General features: G+C 54.7%; 1 protein-coding gene across 1 annotated transcript; it reads left to right on the top strand.

Moving 5' to 3' along the window:
- Positions 1–10,533: 10,533 nt before the first annotated feature.
- On the top strand, positions 10,534–12,149 carry LOC109258402 (lymphocyte antigen 6H-like). Its single transcript, XM_019435219.2, has 4 exons — positions 10,534–10,660; positions 10,812–10,868; positions 11,085–11,204; positions 11,499–12,149. Exons 2-4 carry the CDS (start codon positions 10,817–10,819, stop codon positions 11,753–11,755), a joined length of 429 nt encoding a protein of 142 aa, XP_019290764.1. The 5' UTR covers positions 10,534–10,660; positions 10,812–10,816; the 3' UTR covers positions 11,756–12,149.
- The last annotated feature ends 5,998 nt before the right edge of the window (positions 12,150–18,147 follow it).

Raw genomic sequence — 18,147 nt, 5'->3', positions numbered from 1 at the left:
AGCCCCTCGTGGCTGTGGAGGATGAGTGGGCTGAGGTCAGGTGGTATCGGCTGTCACCCACATCCTGCCCTCCTCCCCACCCCCCTGCCTGCCGCCACCCCCCCAGCCCATCTCCTCTCTGTGCCTTCCCCGCCCCCCACACCCCGAATCTATTTCTTATGCCTTTTCCTTAGAGGCTCCGATGTTTCCACTGCACCTTCTCACACCGAGGGCAGATAAAGGGACTCCAGAAAAACCGAACCAGGTGATACTCTGGGACCCCAAGTGAGGAGAGAGCATCCTCTGCATGTCACAGAGTGCCTCCCTGGGGACGTTAGGCATGCTCTTTCCACGTGAGACATCTCCACAGGCTGGAGCACAGCACAGTGGCCCCCGCACGGCTGGCCTGCTGGCATGGCCCCTCAGGCCACCCATCCTAGGTGGGCTGCGGGGGGACTGGCTGGGGCAGTCAGGTCTCAGCAGGCCTGAGCGCTGGCCACAGCTGCCCTGTCATTCCTGGGTCTTGTTTTGTCCCCATCTGCAGCTCTGTTCTCCCCGCTTATCAGGAGATGGCCTCGGTCCCACCTGGACCCACTGGCCAGCAGGCTGGGGGACCTCGAAAATCAACCATAAGAGAGCAGAGCGGGTCTAGTGCAGGCAGATGCAAGGTCGGGGTGTGGGGGAGGAGGTGCAGTGCCCCCCCCCCGGCCTGGACCACGGGCACCCCTGGAGGAGCACAGTGGGAGGAAGCCAGAGGACAGGCAGGATCCCCTCCACCTCCCAGGCCAGCAGGTGCAGACCCAGCAGCCAGGGAGGGGCAGCCCAGGGGGCAGGGGCCAGGCACACCCATTCACTCCCCCCTCTGTGCGCAAAGAGACCCCCTCTGTGGGCAGATGCAGGAACTCCGGGGTCAGAAGACAAAGCTGAATTTGGCTACCCAGAAACAGGGTGGGGAGGTGCATCCCCAGGCACCTGGGCGCTGAGATTGGGGAGCCTGGGCTCCTGGCCAGAGCGGTGCCTGGCCCGACAGCCCTCACAGGGCTCCTGGCTGCAGCCTGGACAGATGCCAGGGCCCAGGAGAGTCTGGGGCAAGGCCACCCAGCAAGGTTCCTTTCCCCAGCCCCGCCCCTCCCCACCCTACCTACCTTCCCCCAGCCTGCAGGAAATAGAAACTCAAAGCCCCAGGCTCCTCCTCCCATCCCCTCTGCACTTCACCCAGCCCCACCCTGCCTCCCTCTGCTCCCACACTCAGCCTGCCCCCCACCAGCCTCCCACCTCCCCAGGCAGGGGCAGCAGGAACCAGGGGGGCCACGATTCTCTGACCCCAGCCCTACAGGGACTTGGCCCTTCGACCTAGAGCAGAAGGAATGCTGGGCCTGAGGGCTGTTCACTCAGGAGGGCAAGTGGCTCCAATGCCCAGCCTCAGTCCCCACTTCTGGAAACGGTATGACCATGGTGATCTGTGAGTGCAGGTGCAGGCAGGGTGATTCAGATTAATGTCACCTGGAGAACAGTAGATGCCAGAGAGGGAAGCTTAAGTTACTTTTACCAGGAACACAGATAGGGCGCACAGATAGCCCACCACTGCCTCTGCCTGGTGCTCTGATAAGAGAAAAACCTCTCTAAAGGCCTGAGATATAAGGGATGCCACTTTACACAAAAACAGACACATAGACCAACGGAACAGAATAGAGAACCCAGAAATGGACCCACAAACGTATGGCCAACTAATCTTTGACAAAGCAGGAAAGATTACATCCAATGGAATAAAGACAGTCTCTTCAGCAAGTGGTGCTTGAAAACTGGACAGTGACGCGCAGAAGAATGAACCTGGACCACTTCCTTAGAGCAGACACAAAAATAAACTCAACATGGATGAAAGACCTCAATGTAAGACAGGAAGCCATCAAAATCCTTGAGGAGAAAGCAGGCAAAAACCTCTTTGATCTTGGCCGCAGCGACTTCTTACTCAACACACCTCCGGAGGCAAGGGAAACAAAAGCAGAAATGAACTACTGGGACCTCTTCAACATAAAAACCTTCTGCACAGCGAAGGAAACAATCAGCAAAACTAAAAGTCAGCTGACAGAATGGGAGAAGATATTTGCAAACAACATATCAGATAAAGGGTTAGTCGCCAAAATCTATAAAGAACTTCTCAAACTCAACACCCGAAAAACAAATGATCCAGTGAAGAAATGGGCAGAAGACGTGAATAGACACTTCTCCAAAGGAGACATCCAGATGGCCAACCGACACATGAAAACATGCTCCACGTCACTCATCATCAGGGAAATACAAAGCAAAACCACACTGAGATACCACCTCACACCTGTCAGAATGGCTAACGTTAACAACTCAGGCAACAACAGATGTTGGCGAGGATGCGGAGAAAGAGGAACCCTTGTGCGCTGCTGGTGGGAATGCAAACTGGTGCAGCCGCTCTGGAAACCAGTGTTAAAAATAGAACCATCCTAGAACTCAGCAATTGCACTATTAGGTATTTATCGAAGGGATACAGGTATGCTGTTTCGAAGGGGGCAAATGCACCCCAATGTTTACAGCAGCGCTATAACCAAAATACCTAATAGCGAATACCAAAAGTATGGAAAGAGCCCAAATGTTCATTGACTGACGAATGGATAAAGAAGATGTGGTTTATATATACAATGGAATACTACTTGGCCATGAACAAGAATGAAATCCTGCCATTTGCGACAATGTGGATGGAACTGGAAGGCATTATGTTGAGTGAGATAAGTCAGGCAGAGAAAGACAGATATATGTTTTCACTCCTATGTGGATCCTGAGAAACTTAGCAGAAGACCATGGGGGAGGGGAAGGGCAAAAAGTCTCAAACAGAGAGGGAGGGAGGCAAACCATAAGAAACTCTTGAGAGCAAACTGACGGTTGAAGCGGGGGGCGGGTGGGCAGGGAAAGTGGGTGATGGGCATCGAGGAGGGTGCTTGTTGGGATGAGCACTGGGCGTCGTACGGAAGCAATGGATCACGGGCCTCTACTCCCGAAGCCGAGAGCCCACTGTGCGTTAGCCAACTTGGCAATGAACTCTATCTCAAGAAAATAATAGGGGGACGCCACTTTAGATTTCTTTCTAAATCAGTGTGACCGTGCGTGAACTTTGTTTAAACCAAAAGCCAGGTTTATGGCACCTGTGCTGTGAATGAGTAGTCTACGGGAAAACCGTCTTGTCCCTAACGCGTGCGCCAATCCCACACTCTGTGCTCCTTGACACGGAACTTGTGCTTCCTGCCCAGATGCTAATGTATCATCTTGAGCTTTTCCAAGACGTAAAAACGAGCGTAACCCTGTAACAACCATTCATTCTCCGGGGCGCTTTCTTCCCTGTGAACAGCATGCTCCTGGACCAGCTCTCCTAACTTGGGCTGGAACAACACTGTCAGAGATTCCAAAAGGTTGGTTCAGTTTGTGTCCAGAGGCTCCCAGTGTTTTCCAGGTCAAGTATGATTTCCTGGCCTTGGCTTTGGAAGTCCGGAGTCCTCACTGCCTGCCAGAACCAATACCCTCCCAAGGTGGCCCACCCACCTCAGCCACCGCCTGGCCTCCCATCCCCCCTCCCCGACCTGGCAGTGTCCCCCCCCCCCAGGAAGGGGCTCAATCACCAAGGCTAGTGAAAGGCCCCAAGCTGAGCTAGAAATGGGGGCAGGGCTCAGAAAAGTAACCCTCACAGTCTCCTCCCGAGGCTGGCCCAGCTGGTGGAGCCTGCGCCTCTAGACATCAAGGTCATGAGTTTGAGCCCCACGTTGGGCATAGAGGTTACGTGAAAATAAAAATGTTAAAAAGGCAAAGTGAACCTCAGAGGGAACGGAGCCGCAGGGTGTCACCTCCTAAGACACAGACACATTGCGTGCACCCAGGTCCCGCCCTACTGAGCAGGGCGCACACACATCCCACCGGTGGGGGAAGGACCTCTGGCTTAATTTAGTGGCTACAGGCTATAGAACATTCCATTGTTTGCGCAAAAACAATCAGAATTTCCTCAGCTAGGGCCTTGTCTTTCTTCACCGAGTTTATCGAGTTTATCGGTTGTTCACAAGGAAATCCTGTGGGTATTGCCCTCAGAGCCCTAGAGATAGACCTCTGTTCCGGCTGGCGGCCCCCTCAGACACTGGCCTGCACTCCTCCCCCCCCCCCCCCCCCCCCCCGCTGCTGTTTCTGGAACTTTCTATGCACGCTGCACACTAACCGCTCGCTCCCTTTTCCGTCTTCGCTCAAAAATCCCTTTCTCCACCTTGAAGTTGCAACCTTTGAAGTTGCAAAATTACATGTAAAATTGCACACAAACCCCTCCCTCCGCCCCACGCTCCAGAGCACTTCCGGGGCTGGGCACAGGGAGTTACCTGTGAGCCACTCCCGACTTGCTGCCTTCCAGGTCTCTTTACGGCACAGAAGTGTCCTTTTCCCCTGATGTGCCCCAGTTGCTGGCACACTGCTCGTTAAGAACAGGTGCTAAGTGGACACGGGCGTGTGACTGGGGCCTGGTAGGGATTACCTGCCTGAGCTAAGGTCCCTGGATCTTGGTTACTGGGGCTGTGGGGAGGGGGGCCTTCCCGCTTCCTCCTTCACGCCCTTCCTTCCTTTTCTTCCTTTACACCGGGCTTGAAACAGCCGACTCCTCTCTCTCCTGGTGCATTTTAATTGTCCCAGTCTCAGCAGAGCCCACCCGAGGACCGGGGCTCCCCAGAAGGCCGGGTCGGTGCCGCCTTCTCTCCAGCCCCCTGTTCCGCCGTCCCCGACCCCAGCCCCCAGCAGCTGGCCTGCGCCGGGTTTGGGGAGACACCGTGGTGGGCGGATGGGGGTGTGGGGGTGAGCAGCCCCCGGGGGGGGGGTGAGGGCCCCTGCTTCTGCTCCCCCACCAATGTGAGCGCGTGGCTGCAGGCTGGCAGGGGCAGGGGCTCCCCCTCTCAGCTCTCCCGTTGCCCGGGGCTGTCGGGCCTAAGGAACAGGAGGTGGGAGGGACCCCAGGGCATCCAGTTCGCCATTCTTGCTCCGTCAGTGAAGCTGTAAGCTCTTATCCCGCCGTCACCGGGACAGTCCACCAGCCCCTACAGCCCCATTCTCTGCCTCGACGGCCCCAGATGGCGGGCGGTGGGGGGGTGGTGGTTGCTCAGCAGGTGGAAAATGTCCTCTGTCGCAGTGCTGGATGCTGGGAATCCGGAACCCACGTGTAGGCTGGGCTGGGCCCCCTCTGAAGACAGCAGGGCAGACCCACGCCTCACCTCCCCTGCCGCCCTCCGCGGTCCCTGGCTGCTGGCTGCATCTGTCCAGTCTGTCCCTGTGGTCACTTGGCTCTCCTCTCCCTGCACGCCTGTCTCCTTACGAGAACACTAGTCACATAGGACTTAGGGCCCACCCTGCGGCGGGTGGGGCTCGTCTTCGCCAATTCTGTCTGCGACGACCCTACGGCAAAGCAAGGTCAAATTCACGGGCAGGTAGGACTTGGACAGATTGTTTGGGGAACACAGTCCAACCCAGAAGAGGGGAGATGGAGACTGGCCACCTGCAGCGGGACAGAGTGAATAGACTGAACATTGTGGGCGGCGGAGCCTGTGGGAAAGGCGGCCCCGGAATGAGCTCCCCCCCCCACCCCACCCCGTGTTGGATCACGTGCAGACGCTGGTTTGAACTCGCGGTTCCGATGGGCCCAGGGCACGGACGTGCCACAAGTGTCCAGGTGAAAGACAGCGGTGGCCTGTGTTTCCTGGGTCTGTGCACTCACAGCGGCACCCAGCAGGGACAAGTGTGTCTACAGTTTGATCCCGGAACCGCTCTCTGCCAAGAAGAAGCAGGGCTCCTGGGAGAAGAGCTGCTCCAGGGCTGGTTCCAGAACAGAGCAAGAGGAGCTGGGAACGTTTCAGATGCCAGAAAGCCTGGATGCCCACCCCCACCCCCCCACCCCCCGCCCTGCAGGACGGGGACACGGCAGGACAGAGAGACCAGCTCTAAGGCTCAGAGCACCACGTCTGGGGTAATCTGAGCATCACACTGCACAGAGACAGAGTCGGATCTCAGCCTACTGCACGGGGTGGACACCCCCAAGTCCACGCTCGCCCGGTAAGCGGAGTGAACAGAGCCCCAGAGACCAGGAGGAGGGAGCTCGTCAGCGGCTCCTTCAGCTCCTGGGCAGACAGCAGTTCTGAGCGCCAGCCCTCCCTCCGCGCTGTGTCTGCTCGAGGCCCTGGCTGGGAAATGGTGGAAAAGCGTCCACCGCGAGGCTTGGGGGGCTCCTCGAGGTGGTGGGGCACATGCTGGGTGCTGAGAACTTACCTCCCACCTCACTCCTCGTCCACACTGCCTCCTGGATGCGGCGAGGCGTGGCCATCTGAACCTTTTGGGTGCGCTGTCTTTCCCGTGCATCCTTCCAAACCCAGCCCTCTTCTCTCCTCCCACGTCTCCACACCCTGGACATGGCCAAGGTGTCCCCTGGCACGGCCAATTGCTCCTGGCTGGGACATGCTAACGTCAGGATTCCTGTCCCTTAAGGGTCGCAAAGAGAAAAGGTGAGGCCACGGTCCAGCAAGGGCTTTCTGGGGCCAAGTGGGGGCCTGTGAAGTCGCCTGAGTCACTTGCTCAGGGGCATGTTTTCCGGCCAGATTATGATGGACTGGACTAGTTATTAATGACAGAGTGGGGCTCTAGTCATATCCAGCCGGCTTATTTTCAGCTGCCATCTGACCAAGACTCCACCCTCAACCAAATTCTGGCAGGATCTTTTGAGCCCTCTTCTTGACAAGGCCTGCACCTTGCCCCCATCCTCTCTTTGGCCTGAACTGCCCCCATTTAGCAAAGAATCCTGCTAAGTGGGTTTATTTATGTATTAAAAAAATTTTTTTGTGGGGGCGCCTGGGTGGCTTGGTCGGTTAAGCGTCCGACTTCGGCTCAGGTTATGATCTCACGGTCCGTGAGTTCGAGCCCCGCGTCGGGCTCTGTGCTGACGGCTCAGAGCCTGGAGCCTGTTTCAAATTCTGTGTCTCCCTCTGTCTCTGCTCCTCCCCTGTTCATGCTCTGTCTCTCTCTGTCTCAAAAATAAATAAAAAACGTCAAAAAAAATTAAAAAAAAATTTTTTTTGATGTTTATTTATTTTTGAGAGAGAGAGAGAGACAGAGCATGAACAGGGGAGGAGCAGAGAGAGAGGGAGACACAGAATCCGAAGCAAACTCCAGGCTCTGAGCCGTCAGCACAGAGCCCGACGCGGGGCTCCAACTCACGAACCACGAGATTATGAGCTGAGCCGCTCATAAAAGTCAGACGCTCAGTGGACTGAGCCCCGTGGGTGCCCCGCTAAGTGAGTTTGGTGAGGTTCCTGCCGCACTCGATTGTGGATGAGATTCCTTATCTCCACCCATGACCGTGACTCACCGTAAGCCCTTCTGCAGCAGGAGCCAGAGCCTCCTGGCCTGGACTCCTGTCCGAGATGCCCCAGGCCCTCCCCTCTCTCTCCGCTCAGGGAGCTGGGCTCACTCCCTCCCCCCTCCGGCAGTCATCCCAGCTCCTACTGCCGCACGTTGAGCGTCTCGAATAAAATCTTGCTACCACTGGAGAAAGTGTCAGCGTGATTCTTCTTTAAGAGCCCGGCGCCGTCCCTCCGAAGGATCAGATGCATCATCAGATGCCCCCTGCCCGCCCCAGGTGCACAACTTTGAAGCCTTGTGTCCGCCCCCTGGGCCGGTGCTCTGGGTGCCAGTCGAGAAGCGTGGCGGGGACAGCTGTTTGCGTGCGTGGTCTTCCGTGAACATTCATTTCTGGCTGTTGGGTTGCCAACCGGCCCAGGTACACAGAGGGCAGGGAGAGTGGAAGACAGAAGCAGGCCGGGTTGGTAGGTAGCAGGTTTATAAGCAGAGGGAACTTACACACCGGGCTTGTCTTGGGAGCCACAAGACCCCTAGATCTCGGGTGGGGCCCGGCTGCCGCACCTTCCAAGTTTATGTAGAGGCCATAACTGGTCCAGACCGTCTCAATGCCAGGTTCCTCTGTCAAGGCCGCGTCCTTGGAACAGCAGCTGTTGCGGGAGTGGCTGGCAGAGCACCCGTTCCAAGGACAGGGCCAGCCCTCACGTCCTCTCGATGACTTCCTCCAATGCTGGCATTCAACGTGTGTCCAAATGTCTTCTTCTTATGAGGCATCAGTCACATCGGATTAGGGCTCACCCGCAGGACCTCATGTACCCTTAACGACTTAACGACTTCTTGAAGGGCCCCGTCTCCAGACAGTCACACGATGAGGTGCAACGGTCCCCTTGTCTGCGGTCTCACTTTGCCCAGTCTCCACCACCCGCGGTCTCCGTCACCCGTGTGGCCCGCGGGCAGATGGTCCTCCCCCTCGCCTCGCTCCCTCGGGCCACGTGGCCACTCCGTCATCTCACCTGCTCACGAGAAGAAGGGCCGGGGCAGGCAGGATGCTTTAGAGAGAGCGCAGGTTCTCGCGACTTCCACGACGGTATACTTCTTGTCGCTGCCTTTTCTTCTCACTTAGGGGCCCAATCTCTTCCTGTGCCCGGTTGTAAATCAAACTTTCTCATAGGTATGTACACACAGGAAGAAACGTCGTGCATACAAGGGTTAGTACTATCTGTGTTGAGGCATCCCTGGGGGTCTTGGAGCTGGCCCCTGTGGACAAGGGGCTCCTGTACTGAAGGCTAAGGTATGGAGTGGAGCGAGCAGGGTGGGACACCACCACAGGGCCTGTCACAGCCCCCCCCCCCCCACCGGTTCAGAACATGGGAGCTTGACCCTGGAGTCTAACTTGATGAAGTTCAGTCCCTTGCTTTTCAGGATGCTCTTTCTTGGCAGAGGCCCTGCTGGAACTTTCCTTTATTGAAAGCCCCTCCCCACCCCCGGTTTCTGCACACTTCTACACTTGCCACGACAGGGCTAGCTGTCCACTTCTTCCCTGTTGGCAAGTTTTTTCTAAGATAATTGGACCTTCGGTGACCTCCTGAAGAAACGGAAGATCTCCCCAAATTAGTTTCTGCAGGACCTGTCTGTCCCCGTGCCTCCTTTCACCACCACCAGCCTGCCGCCAGCGTCCAAGAGTCCTGCTTCGCGTCCTCCGGCCTCCTCTCCGCCTCCCTTCCACTCCACACTCAGCCTCTACGGTCGCTCCAACTTGAGGCCACCTGCCACCCCCAGGGGCCCTCAGGGACGCAGGGATCCCGACAACAACCACTAAGGCTGAGAGGCTAATTGGAAACAGTGTTATCCGCCCAGAGGAGCTTTGGAGACACCGGAGGGCTGCTTGGCGACCCCTCAGCACCTCGACCAAAGTGTAGTCCGCAGCCCCCATGAGAGACCACACATCGGGGCAGGAGAGAATCTCGAGGGGTGTTCCACAATCACCGATGGGTGACCTCACACGGGCTCCTCTACAGAAACGCAGTTCAGAGAAAACTAGAAAGTGGGGCGAAGGTAAGAACCAACTCTTTTATATAAACCAGAGAGTTTTCTGTCACTCTGTTTATGCCTCACCTGCTAACATTTTGGAATAAAGCTATACCGCACCTATCTGTGTCTTCCGGGATGTTTCTGTGTCCACTGTGCCGTGAATATATGATCTTCTCCTGCCTCTGGATAAGACTATCGAAATAATTTATAAACTCTTGTAGAGAGGATTGTTCTAATTTGCTTAGAGGTCAGTGAGTGCTCACATAGACAAAACATCCCTAAAACTCTTATGAATTTTAGAAACCAACCAAATGCTGTTCGAGTTTATGTGATTTGGGTAAATCTTGGGTAAATAAGATTGGACATCGTTGGTTTAGGAAACACAGCTATGTCTCCTGAGTTTGCATCACTAAGTAGAACATAAGCATACGTTTTGATTTTATTCTATCTGAGTTTGCCAGTCAAATAAGCTAATGTTACATCTACTGGATGTTTAAGATCATGTGAATTTAGGGGTGCCTGGGTGGCTCAGCTGGCTGCGTGTCCAACTTCGGCTCGGGTCAGGATCTCGGGGTTCGTGAGTTCGAGCCCCACATCGGGCTTACTGCTGTCAGCTTGTCAGCACAGAGCCTGCTTCGGACCCTCTGTCCCCACTCTCTCTGGCCCTCCCCTGCTCTTCCAAAGATAAATTAATAAATATTTTTTTTAAAGATTATATAAATGAGAAGTTCAACCTAAGAATCAATGTACAAGGTGAAGAGGCCATAAAAATGAGCTGCTCGACACCCATTACTACATGGAAGTCAGGTGCAGCAAGAAAACGAAAAACAATGTATTGAAACGTTCAATATTTTTTCTTTTTGCTTCTGTGATTTTGGGGGGTACTTTTTTGGGGACGATGCATGCAAGACAGGACAGGCTTGTGGGATGGGGGGGTGGGGAGGACTGGGGGAGGAAGGGAGACACACGACCTCTGAAGGTGGAGCCAGAAACGGGGCAGGGGGGAGGGAGGGGCGCCCAGCTTCCTTCTGGAATTTCCCCAAAGTCACTGCTTGTCAGCTAGGTGACACCCCCTCTTGATCTGGGACTCAGGGTCCTGCCTGGGGTCTGACAGCTAGAACTCCCGGAAGAGGTGGAGACAGGAGAGCCCGGCCCCGGCTTCCTCTGGGTGGGGCGCCAACAGATTGGAGAACAAGTTCTTTGGCCACCAGGGAAGAGGCTCCAGATGCCTGCTCACCCGAAGGGAGCCTGACGTTAGTAGGTGAGTGAAGCGGGAAGGAGCCCCGTCTGTATCCCCGTCTGAATCCCTGCGGAGGCACAGGAGGGGTCATCCAGGGAGGGCCAGGGTCTTGGGAGGTAGGAGCCTGAGCCTGGGGTGCCCCCAGGGTCCCACCCACACGTGTTGTTTCCAGGAGCCATGAGAGGCCTCCAGCTGGTTTTGCTGGTTTTCCTGCTGTGCTGGGAGCGTGGTGAGCATCAGGGCACCGGCGGGGTCTGCACCGGGAGGTGGGGGGTGGCGGGGGGGACCATGGGTAGCACCCCCCTCCTCTGCCACCACCACGAGAGGCTGTGTGGTTTTGTGCATGTGAGGGGTCAGTCCTCCAGGACACGGTCCCGGCCCCCCCACAATGGTTCTGGCCTCAGGGGCTCTAAACCCAGCCTTCCCGCCCTCCCCACCGGCCTAGTCCTCAGCCTGCAGTGCTACAGCTGTTTGGAACTGGAGAACACGAGCCAGTGCCAGCCCATCCAATGTCCCATGTCCGGCGTCTGCTTCAACAGTGACATGACCGTGACCTTGGGCAGTGGTGAGTCTCCAGCACCCAGAGGATGCGGGCGGGCGGTTCAGGGAGCTCTGCCCTGAGGCCTCCCAGTCTCTCGGATGGGTGCAGGTATGGCAGGGGACCTCCTCCAGCCTCCCTCAGTGTCCCTATCTGCCAGCTGAGGGGTGGCCTCCCCCAGGCTTTCCGGGGGAGCGTGTGGGGGCCTGGTGGGACCGGATGGGACTCGGCGGCAGAGGAGGGCCTCGTGCCCCCAGGGGATGAGTGACCCGGGCCACCTGAGGGGGCTCCCCTGCCACGCTCCTCCCTCCTTGCCCCCAGGAAAGAAGGTAAACTCCCAGCACAAGGGCTGCGCCCCCTCCTGCGAGGTGGCCACGAAGATTATGAGGCAGCTCTCACAGATGACCAACCCTGAGAGCCTGAGCCAGGGGGTCCTGACTAAGTTCGAAGTGCAGGAGGTGACGTGCTGTGAAAAGGACCTCTGTAATGGGGTGGCCCGGATGGCGCGCAGCTCCTGGGCCCTGGCGGGAGGGCTCCTGCTCAGCCTAGGACCCGCCTTCCTCCGGACCCTGCCGTGAGCACCCTGCAGGCCGGCCGGCAGGCCGGCCGGCAGGCCGGCCGGCGTGCCGGAGCTTCCTGCAACCTGCGCGTTAAGCAAGCTCGCGGCCTCACACACGCACGCGTACATATGCACCCACACACACACATTTGCACCCGCACGCTCGCCCGCACACAGGCTTTCCTGCCCGCCCACCTGGCCCGCCCCGGCCTCAGGCGCCCAGGGCCCTGCCGCACCAACAAGTCTGTCCCGTTTTGCAAACACCATCGACTGACCACCGACCCAAGATGCAGAGGCCGCTAAGCCCCGGCTGGACGGGGGCCCCCAGGAAAGCGGAGCCCACAGCGCAGCCCGGGGCCCGCTAATGGTGTGCCAGCCAGGACCGAAAGAGAATAAACGCTTTCAACACCCCAGCGTTCTTTGCTTGCTTCGCCCCGCGGGGCAGGGTGGGTGGCTCCTGTGGCCTGCCTGGGAGGGATACTCGGCTTCCGCTTGGTTTTGCCTCAGCCAGGCAAGCGCCCGTGGCCCAGGGGCTATGACCTGGGGTCAGCCCTGCACCGCTGGGTGGTGGCTTCCTCTCCTCCCCATGAAGCGTCCAGTGCGTCCTCCCTGACCCCCCCCCCCCGCCCCACCGGGGGCCTACCCGGGACTTCCCAGGGAGGCATCTTCCCAGAGCCTCTGATGGCCGCTGTGCCAGGGGGAATCCTCAGCAGAGGCAGGGGGTGGTGGTGGAAGAGGGGACCTGGGCTGGTTCCTTCCCTCCTTCACACCTTCTCAACCCACACACCCTGACCCTACACGCCCCACCCACAGTGCGATGGGGGAGGGCTCTGGAGCCAGGACGCGTTCGTGGGGCACAGGGGTGCTTGTGGGCAGAGGAGTTAGGAGAACCACAGCTGGTGGGCCAGTCTCCAGACTGCTGACCTTGCCGCGCTGTCCCCTGGGTGACCTTGGGCCCACATCTCTGGCCTGCCCCTGTGACTACTCTCTGGCGACCCCCCCCCCCCCCCCCGGGGCACACTGGGTCCCATCCCTCTGCAGCAGCCACAGCCAGAGCTGCTAGTCCGTGCCTCCCTGCCAGTTAATTTTCTTGGGCTTTTTAATCGGTCCATCTTGATAACTAGTACTGATTATTGAAAGTATTTTAGTATGTGTCTTTTTTTCACTGCTGTATCATGATTACAGGCAAACTTTTTCCACCATTAATATTCTTAAATGTATTAGTGGGTTACTTCAAAATATTTTCTGTTACTATATGAAGAGATTTTCCTATGGTTTTTCTTAAAATTGTTAAGTTCTCCATTTGCAATCTGAGTTTTCATCCATCTGAAGGGTTTTCTCCAGGATACCCCGGGTCCCATCTGGACCAGGGTTGGGCAGGGCTCAGTCTGCTTTTAAAACGTTTCAGCTTTTCATTCTGAAATCAGTTCACACAAAGAAGTTTCAAAAATAGTACACAGTTCCTATCTTCCCTTCACTCAGCTTCCCCGCGTACTAACTTCTTACATAACCTGGGTCAAAAACAGGAAATCAGCACTGACTCTCACAGAGCTGCACGCAGACCCTGTTCCAAGGTCCCCGCTGCACACCAGACGTTCCTGGGGGCCAGAGCCTAGTCCTGGAACAGGCACTACACCCCCGGCCTGGTCCCCAGCCTCCTCACCCGGGGCCTCCAGGCGCCACAAGGGGCGAGGTCCCAGGTCCGACTCCATCGCCCCCAGCCCACCCTGAACGTGTTCCTATCTGAGGGAGGCCGCTGGGCACGGGCTCGAATAGCAGTGGCCTGGGGTAAGCTGACCGACTTGAGTCAGAGTGGCTCTTTCTGTCTGTCCCGGATTCAGTTCTATCCCACCTGGACCCTCTGCACAGTTAGGAACAAGTGTCCCCTGTCCCGCACCCCGCTCTCCTTTCCGTGCAATGGGTGAATGGCCTCGCTTGCCTCCACGGCCCAGCTGCCAGTCACACGTGGCAGGAAGGCCTCCTGGCCTGCCAGGTGTCGGGGGGCAGCGTGCACGTGTATGTGTGGTGCGTGCATGGGTGCGATGCTGCACGTGAGCGGTGTATGGTTCTGGTGTGCATGCGTATCGTATGCCTGTGTGTTGTGTGTGTCGTGTGCAGGGTGTGGGTGGGTGTCACGTGCGTGTTGTGCGTGCTACGTGCGTGTTTGGGGAGGGCGTGTTACACAAGTGGAACTCTTGGGTGGGCCTTGGGCGAGAACAAGGCCACGGCGTCCCTCCGGTACCCTCTTCCTCAGAACTATACTCCCACCCTTTAGGGCCTGGCCCAGCCTGAGCAACAGAGGGATGGTGAGGAGCCCCAAGACATCTGGGATCCTTTAGCCAGGAAGGCAGCAGGCCAAGAGGCTGGGCACCCAGTGTGGCGAGGGGCCACCCCCAGCCCACCCAGAGCCAGAGGATCAGGGCTGCTGGCCTCCCCCACCTCCCTGACCATTCCCTGAAGGGGGAGGAGGCTTCCTAGCGAGGAGATAAAATCTCCGCCAGAAAGGGAATGCCAATGCAGAAACAATGCAGGAGTCAGCCCTCAAGGTCATGGAGAGCCTGGCCACAGCCTACCCTTCCTGAGAGAGCTGCCCGGCATTTCCAGGGGTGGAGGCAGAGGCCAGGAGAGGGTGTGATGTGGGGAGGCACAGGGAGCCTCAGCCAGTCTGTGGCAAAGACAAAGAGCCAGAGATGCTGCCCTGGTCCGTTCGGGTGGTTCACATGTAAGGTCTGTGCCTCATAAAGGCAAAAGAAACATGGATAAAATTAAACTTCCTTATAGCCTGCAGCCCAGTGACAAACACTTGAGACCGGAAGATGAGGACATTCCTCCAGGGACCCCCTACTGTCTTAATGTTAACGCCTTACTAGAGAGAGAAGCAACCTTAGCTTGACAATAGCCAGGCCTCCAGGATCCCGTGAGTTTTCCTCAACATAAGAAAATCCTTTTGGAAACTTCCTTTGTCTCTACCTGCTTCCCCCCCCCCCCCCCCCCCGCCAACAGTGTATAACCAGTCACTCCTATCTCTGCAGCTCTTTCTGCCCACGGCAGCTCTTTCTGTCCCTGTGCTATAATAAAACCACTTTTCGTGTTCAAAACGTCTCAAGAATTCTTTCTTGGCCTTTCGCCCACGGGTTCAAACATAAACCACATCATTTGGCGCTCAACGTGGGGCCTGAGTCTTCTCATCTGGACTCCAAGCCTCAGTGCAAACTTGGTGAGTACTTCCTCTCTTCTCTGTTTACTTTCATTTCAGGGGCTTTTCCAGAAGTATGGTCTCATTGGAACACTTTCATGTCTATTGCTCAGGCTGTAATCCTCTAGTCCGTGACTACTCTACGGGCAGGAGAAAGCATGCTTTTGGCTGGAAGCTAGTACCATGGCTGGAATGGTAATAAGACCCAGAAACTTGATGCCCTGTCTTTATTCCTGTCCTTATGCAAAGTTGTCTTGGGCACTGGACAGCCACCTAAGTCACCAGGACGGCTGCCAATCTCAACACCCTTGTGTGAAGTTTCCTCCTCGTTGGTCAAATGTGATCCACTCCACTTCTGTGGTCCAGTCTCTTCTGGCTGGGAGACCTCCACTGGGAGCTGGCCGAAACCAGTGCCAGATTGAATTAAAACCCAACTGGGGACCATTTCCTAGGAAGTTGGCTGTAAAGACTCCATGTGTTAGACCATCACTTAGACCATGATGGATTTCTATCTTTACTGTTTTCTGTCAATGTTCCCTACTAATTACAGAATTGGGTAATGTCTCCTTGTAAAACTTTTCTAGTGTTTTCCATGGGTTGAAAACAGCAGGTTCATCAAGGCACTGTAACTCGTCTATACACCAGTGGCCATTTGTAGCCTAGGATGCAATGGGGAAGTAGGGGGATGCCAGCATCCCTCCTCTGGGGCAGGGTGGTGATCATAGCGATTTTGGTCATAGGACCCCTAGTTCGCTTTGACACCAGGAACCTCTGACCTATCCTTTATGGGACACCACCTGGTCTCTATTTTTCTAGGAGCATAGGATCTTCTGCTTCAGGCCCCAAGGACTCTCCCTTGGGATGCCTTTTACCCCCTGGAAACAATTTAGATTGCAAGATTTAAGGGAAAAAACTTAATTTTTCTGTAATCAGAATGCATGGCTTCAGTATTCCTTAGGAGATGAAGGGAAATGGCCCATTAATGGTACATTCAGCTTCAGTATGATCGATCAGTTAGATCTCTTCTGCAGGAAACAGGGCAAATGGACAGAGGTACCCTTGGTCCAGGCCTTCATAGCTTTAGATGAGGACCCTGATAAAGGCCTCTTGCAGAGGCCAGGCTAGGAAGCTCTCTCCTGATATATTGGATGATAACTGTATAAACTGGCCTCTTCCAAATAAACCCAAGTTGCTGGAGGAAACACAGGCCATCCCTGATGAAGGGGACACTGACTCTCTCTTACTGTTCCTCCTTATTAGACCCAGGAAACTCTTGTATGTGGGGGCTTCTCCCTCATTCATTTCCCAACTTAATGGCTATGGTAATTGGGGACAACTGTCTCTGGTTAGTCTACCTCAGGACAAAGACTTTAAGGAATATTCCCAAGCAGCTGCTGAACCTCCCTTTGTTTCAGGGAAGTTCCTGGTCTTCTCTGGCCTGACGTGGACTGCTAAATTCCACTTGTTGGTGGAAAGAAAACCTGTCTTTTCATTTCTCCAAGCTGATGAGCTTTAGGACCAGGAGTCCTCCTTCTCTGCCCTCTGGGGTTTTATCTGGCTCCAGCCTTGTTGGTGGCACCTCACCTCTTCTGCCTCCCCACCTTCCCGTTTCCTCATCACTTGGGTGTGGCATGCACAACTGGCTCCTATACAATCCTGCATGCCTCAGGCATCATTGGCTTCTTCCCCTCCCTTCACTGTCAAGGAACAAAGAGCACCCCCTTGGATTTACACTTCCCACTTCAGATTTCCCCACCGATGTCCCAGGTAAAAATTAGCAATGGGAAACAAATTGACTTTTAAGTGGACGCAGGTGGAACAAAATTCTGTATTTAAACTAATTTAAGTGTGTTGGTTTCATTAAAATAGACATGACTTTAGAGTTATCAGTAATGTGGAAAATGTTGGGGTGCTTGGTTTTGGGACTGACAGCCAAGAAAGAACTCTTGAGACATCTTTGGTGCAAAAAGGTGGTTTTATTAAAGCACGGGAACAGGCCGCAAAGGGCAGAAAGAGCTGTCCCGAGATTGTGAGGAGTGACTGATTATATACTTGGGAGTTGGGGGAGGAAAAGGCAAGGGGAAGTGTCCAAAGCAACTTTCATATGCTAAAGAAGACCCCCAGGATCCTGGAGTCCTGGATAGTGTCAAGCTAAGGTTGTTTTCCCTCTAGCGAAGCATTAACATCAAGACAGTTGGGAGTTCCTGGAGGAAAATTGTACTCTGCCTGCCTCAAGTATTTGCCAATGGGCTGCAGGTTATAAGGAAATCTAATTTTATCTACATGTCTTTCTGCCTTTGTTCCCCACATCAATCAGCATTAAATACAAAACTTTTATTCTACCAAGGCTTGTTGAAGGTCAAATGAGCTCGTGTTATCTTTGTTGCAATTTGTTCCCCAAAAGGTGACTTCAAATGAAGGTCAATTTTGTCTCAAAGCTTTCAAAGTCTTTGGGAACCTGGAACTTTGAAGTTTTGATTGGATGATAAATTGGAATGAATTCATTAGACACGTCTAAGTTTTTCCCAAATGAGATAAAATACTAAAGCATCAATCACTGAACACAGGTTTGTGCTTTTGGCTTCCTATTGCAGAGAAACTGAGAATACTTGGGTCTATTGGTAAAGATGCTTTGTGCTTTATTGAAAGATTTTACTATGGAAAAAAAGTGTTTTGAAAATTGTGGCGTGTATTTATAAATTTCAGATTTATTTAAAAAAATTATTTTGACAGTTCACCATTGGTTACTACTTCATTTTCACTGAGACTAAGTTTCCTGAGACTTAAAATTCTGCTAACTGTAGTTAAGACTGTTGGAGATAAGGGAAACAACTCTGAATGAAAAAGTGATATAAGGTTTATGGAGGGAAATCTTTGGAAAGAAATTTTATATATCATCAGGACTGAGGTTGAAATCGAGGGATTTTAAAAGTACATTGGTGGGGCGCCTGGGTGGCTCAGTTGGTTGAGCATCTAACTTTGGCTCAGGTCATGATCTCATGGTTCGTGAGTTCAAGCCCCACATTGGGCTTGTTGCTGTCAGTGCGGAGTCCACTTCAGACCCTCTCCACCCCTCTCTCTGCCCACCACCACGCATGCTCTCTCTCTGTCTCAAAAATAAATAAACATTAAAAAAAATAAAAGTACACTGGCGTGAGACTGAAATTCTGTTTTCTTTCTCTTAAAAAGACGAAGTTTTCTTGGATTGGTCTGCT

The sequence above is a fragment of the Panthera pardus genome, unplaced genomic scaffold (assembly GCF_024362965.1).
Source record: "Panthera pardus isolate Hobbes unplaced genomic scaffold, ASM2436296v1 HiC_scaffold_7, whole genome shotgun sequence".
NCBI lineage: Eukaryota > Metazoa > Chordata > Mammalia > Carnivora > Felidae > Panthera > Panthera pardus.
The sequence above is the reverse complement of the archived record's forward strand: the minus strand, read 5'-3'. Positions and strand labels throughout refer to the sequence as shown.

Excerpts from the sequence above, each read along its gene's own strand:
- LOC109258402 (XM_019435219.2), top strand. The coding sequence starts at position 10,817 with ATGAGAGGCCTCCAGCTGGTTTTGCTGGTTTTCCTGCTGTGCTGGGAG. Across the intron at positions 10,869-11,084 it reads CCTGCTGTGCTGGGAGCGTG|TCCTCAGCCTGCAGTGCTAC; the intron begins GTGAGCATCAGG and ends CCACCGGCCTAG. Across the intron at positions 11,205-11,498 it reads GACCGTGACCTTGGGCAGTG|GAAAGAAGGTAAACTCCCAG; the intron begins GTGAGTCTCCAG and ends CCTTGCCCCCAG.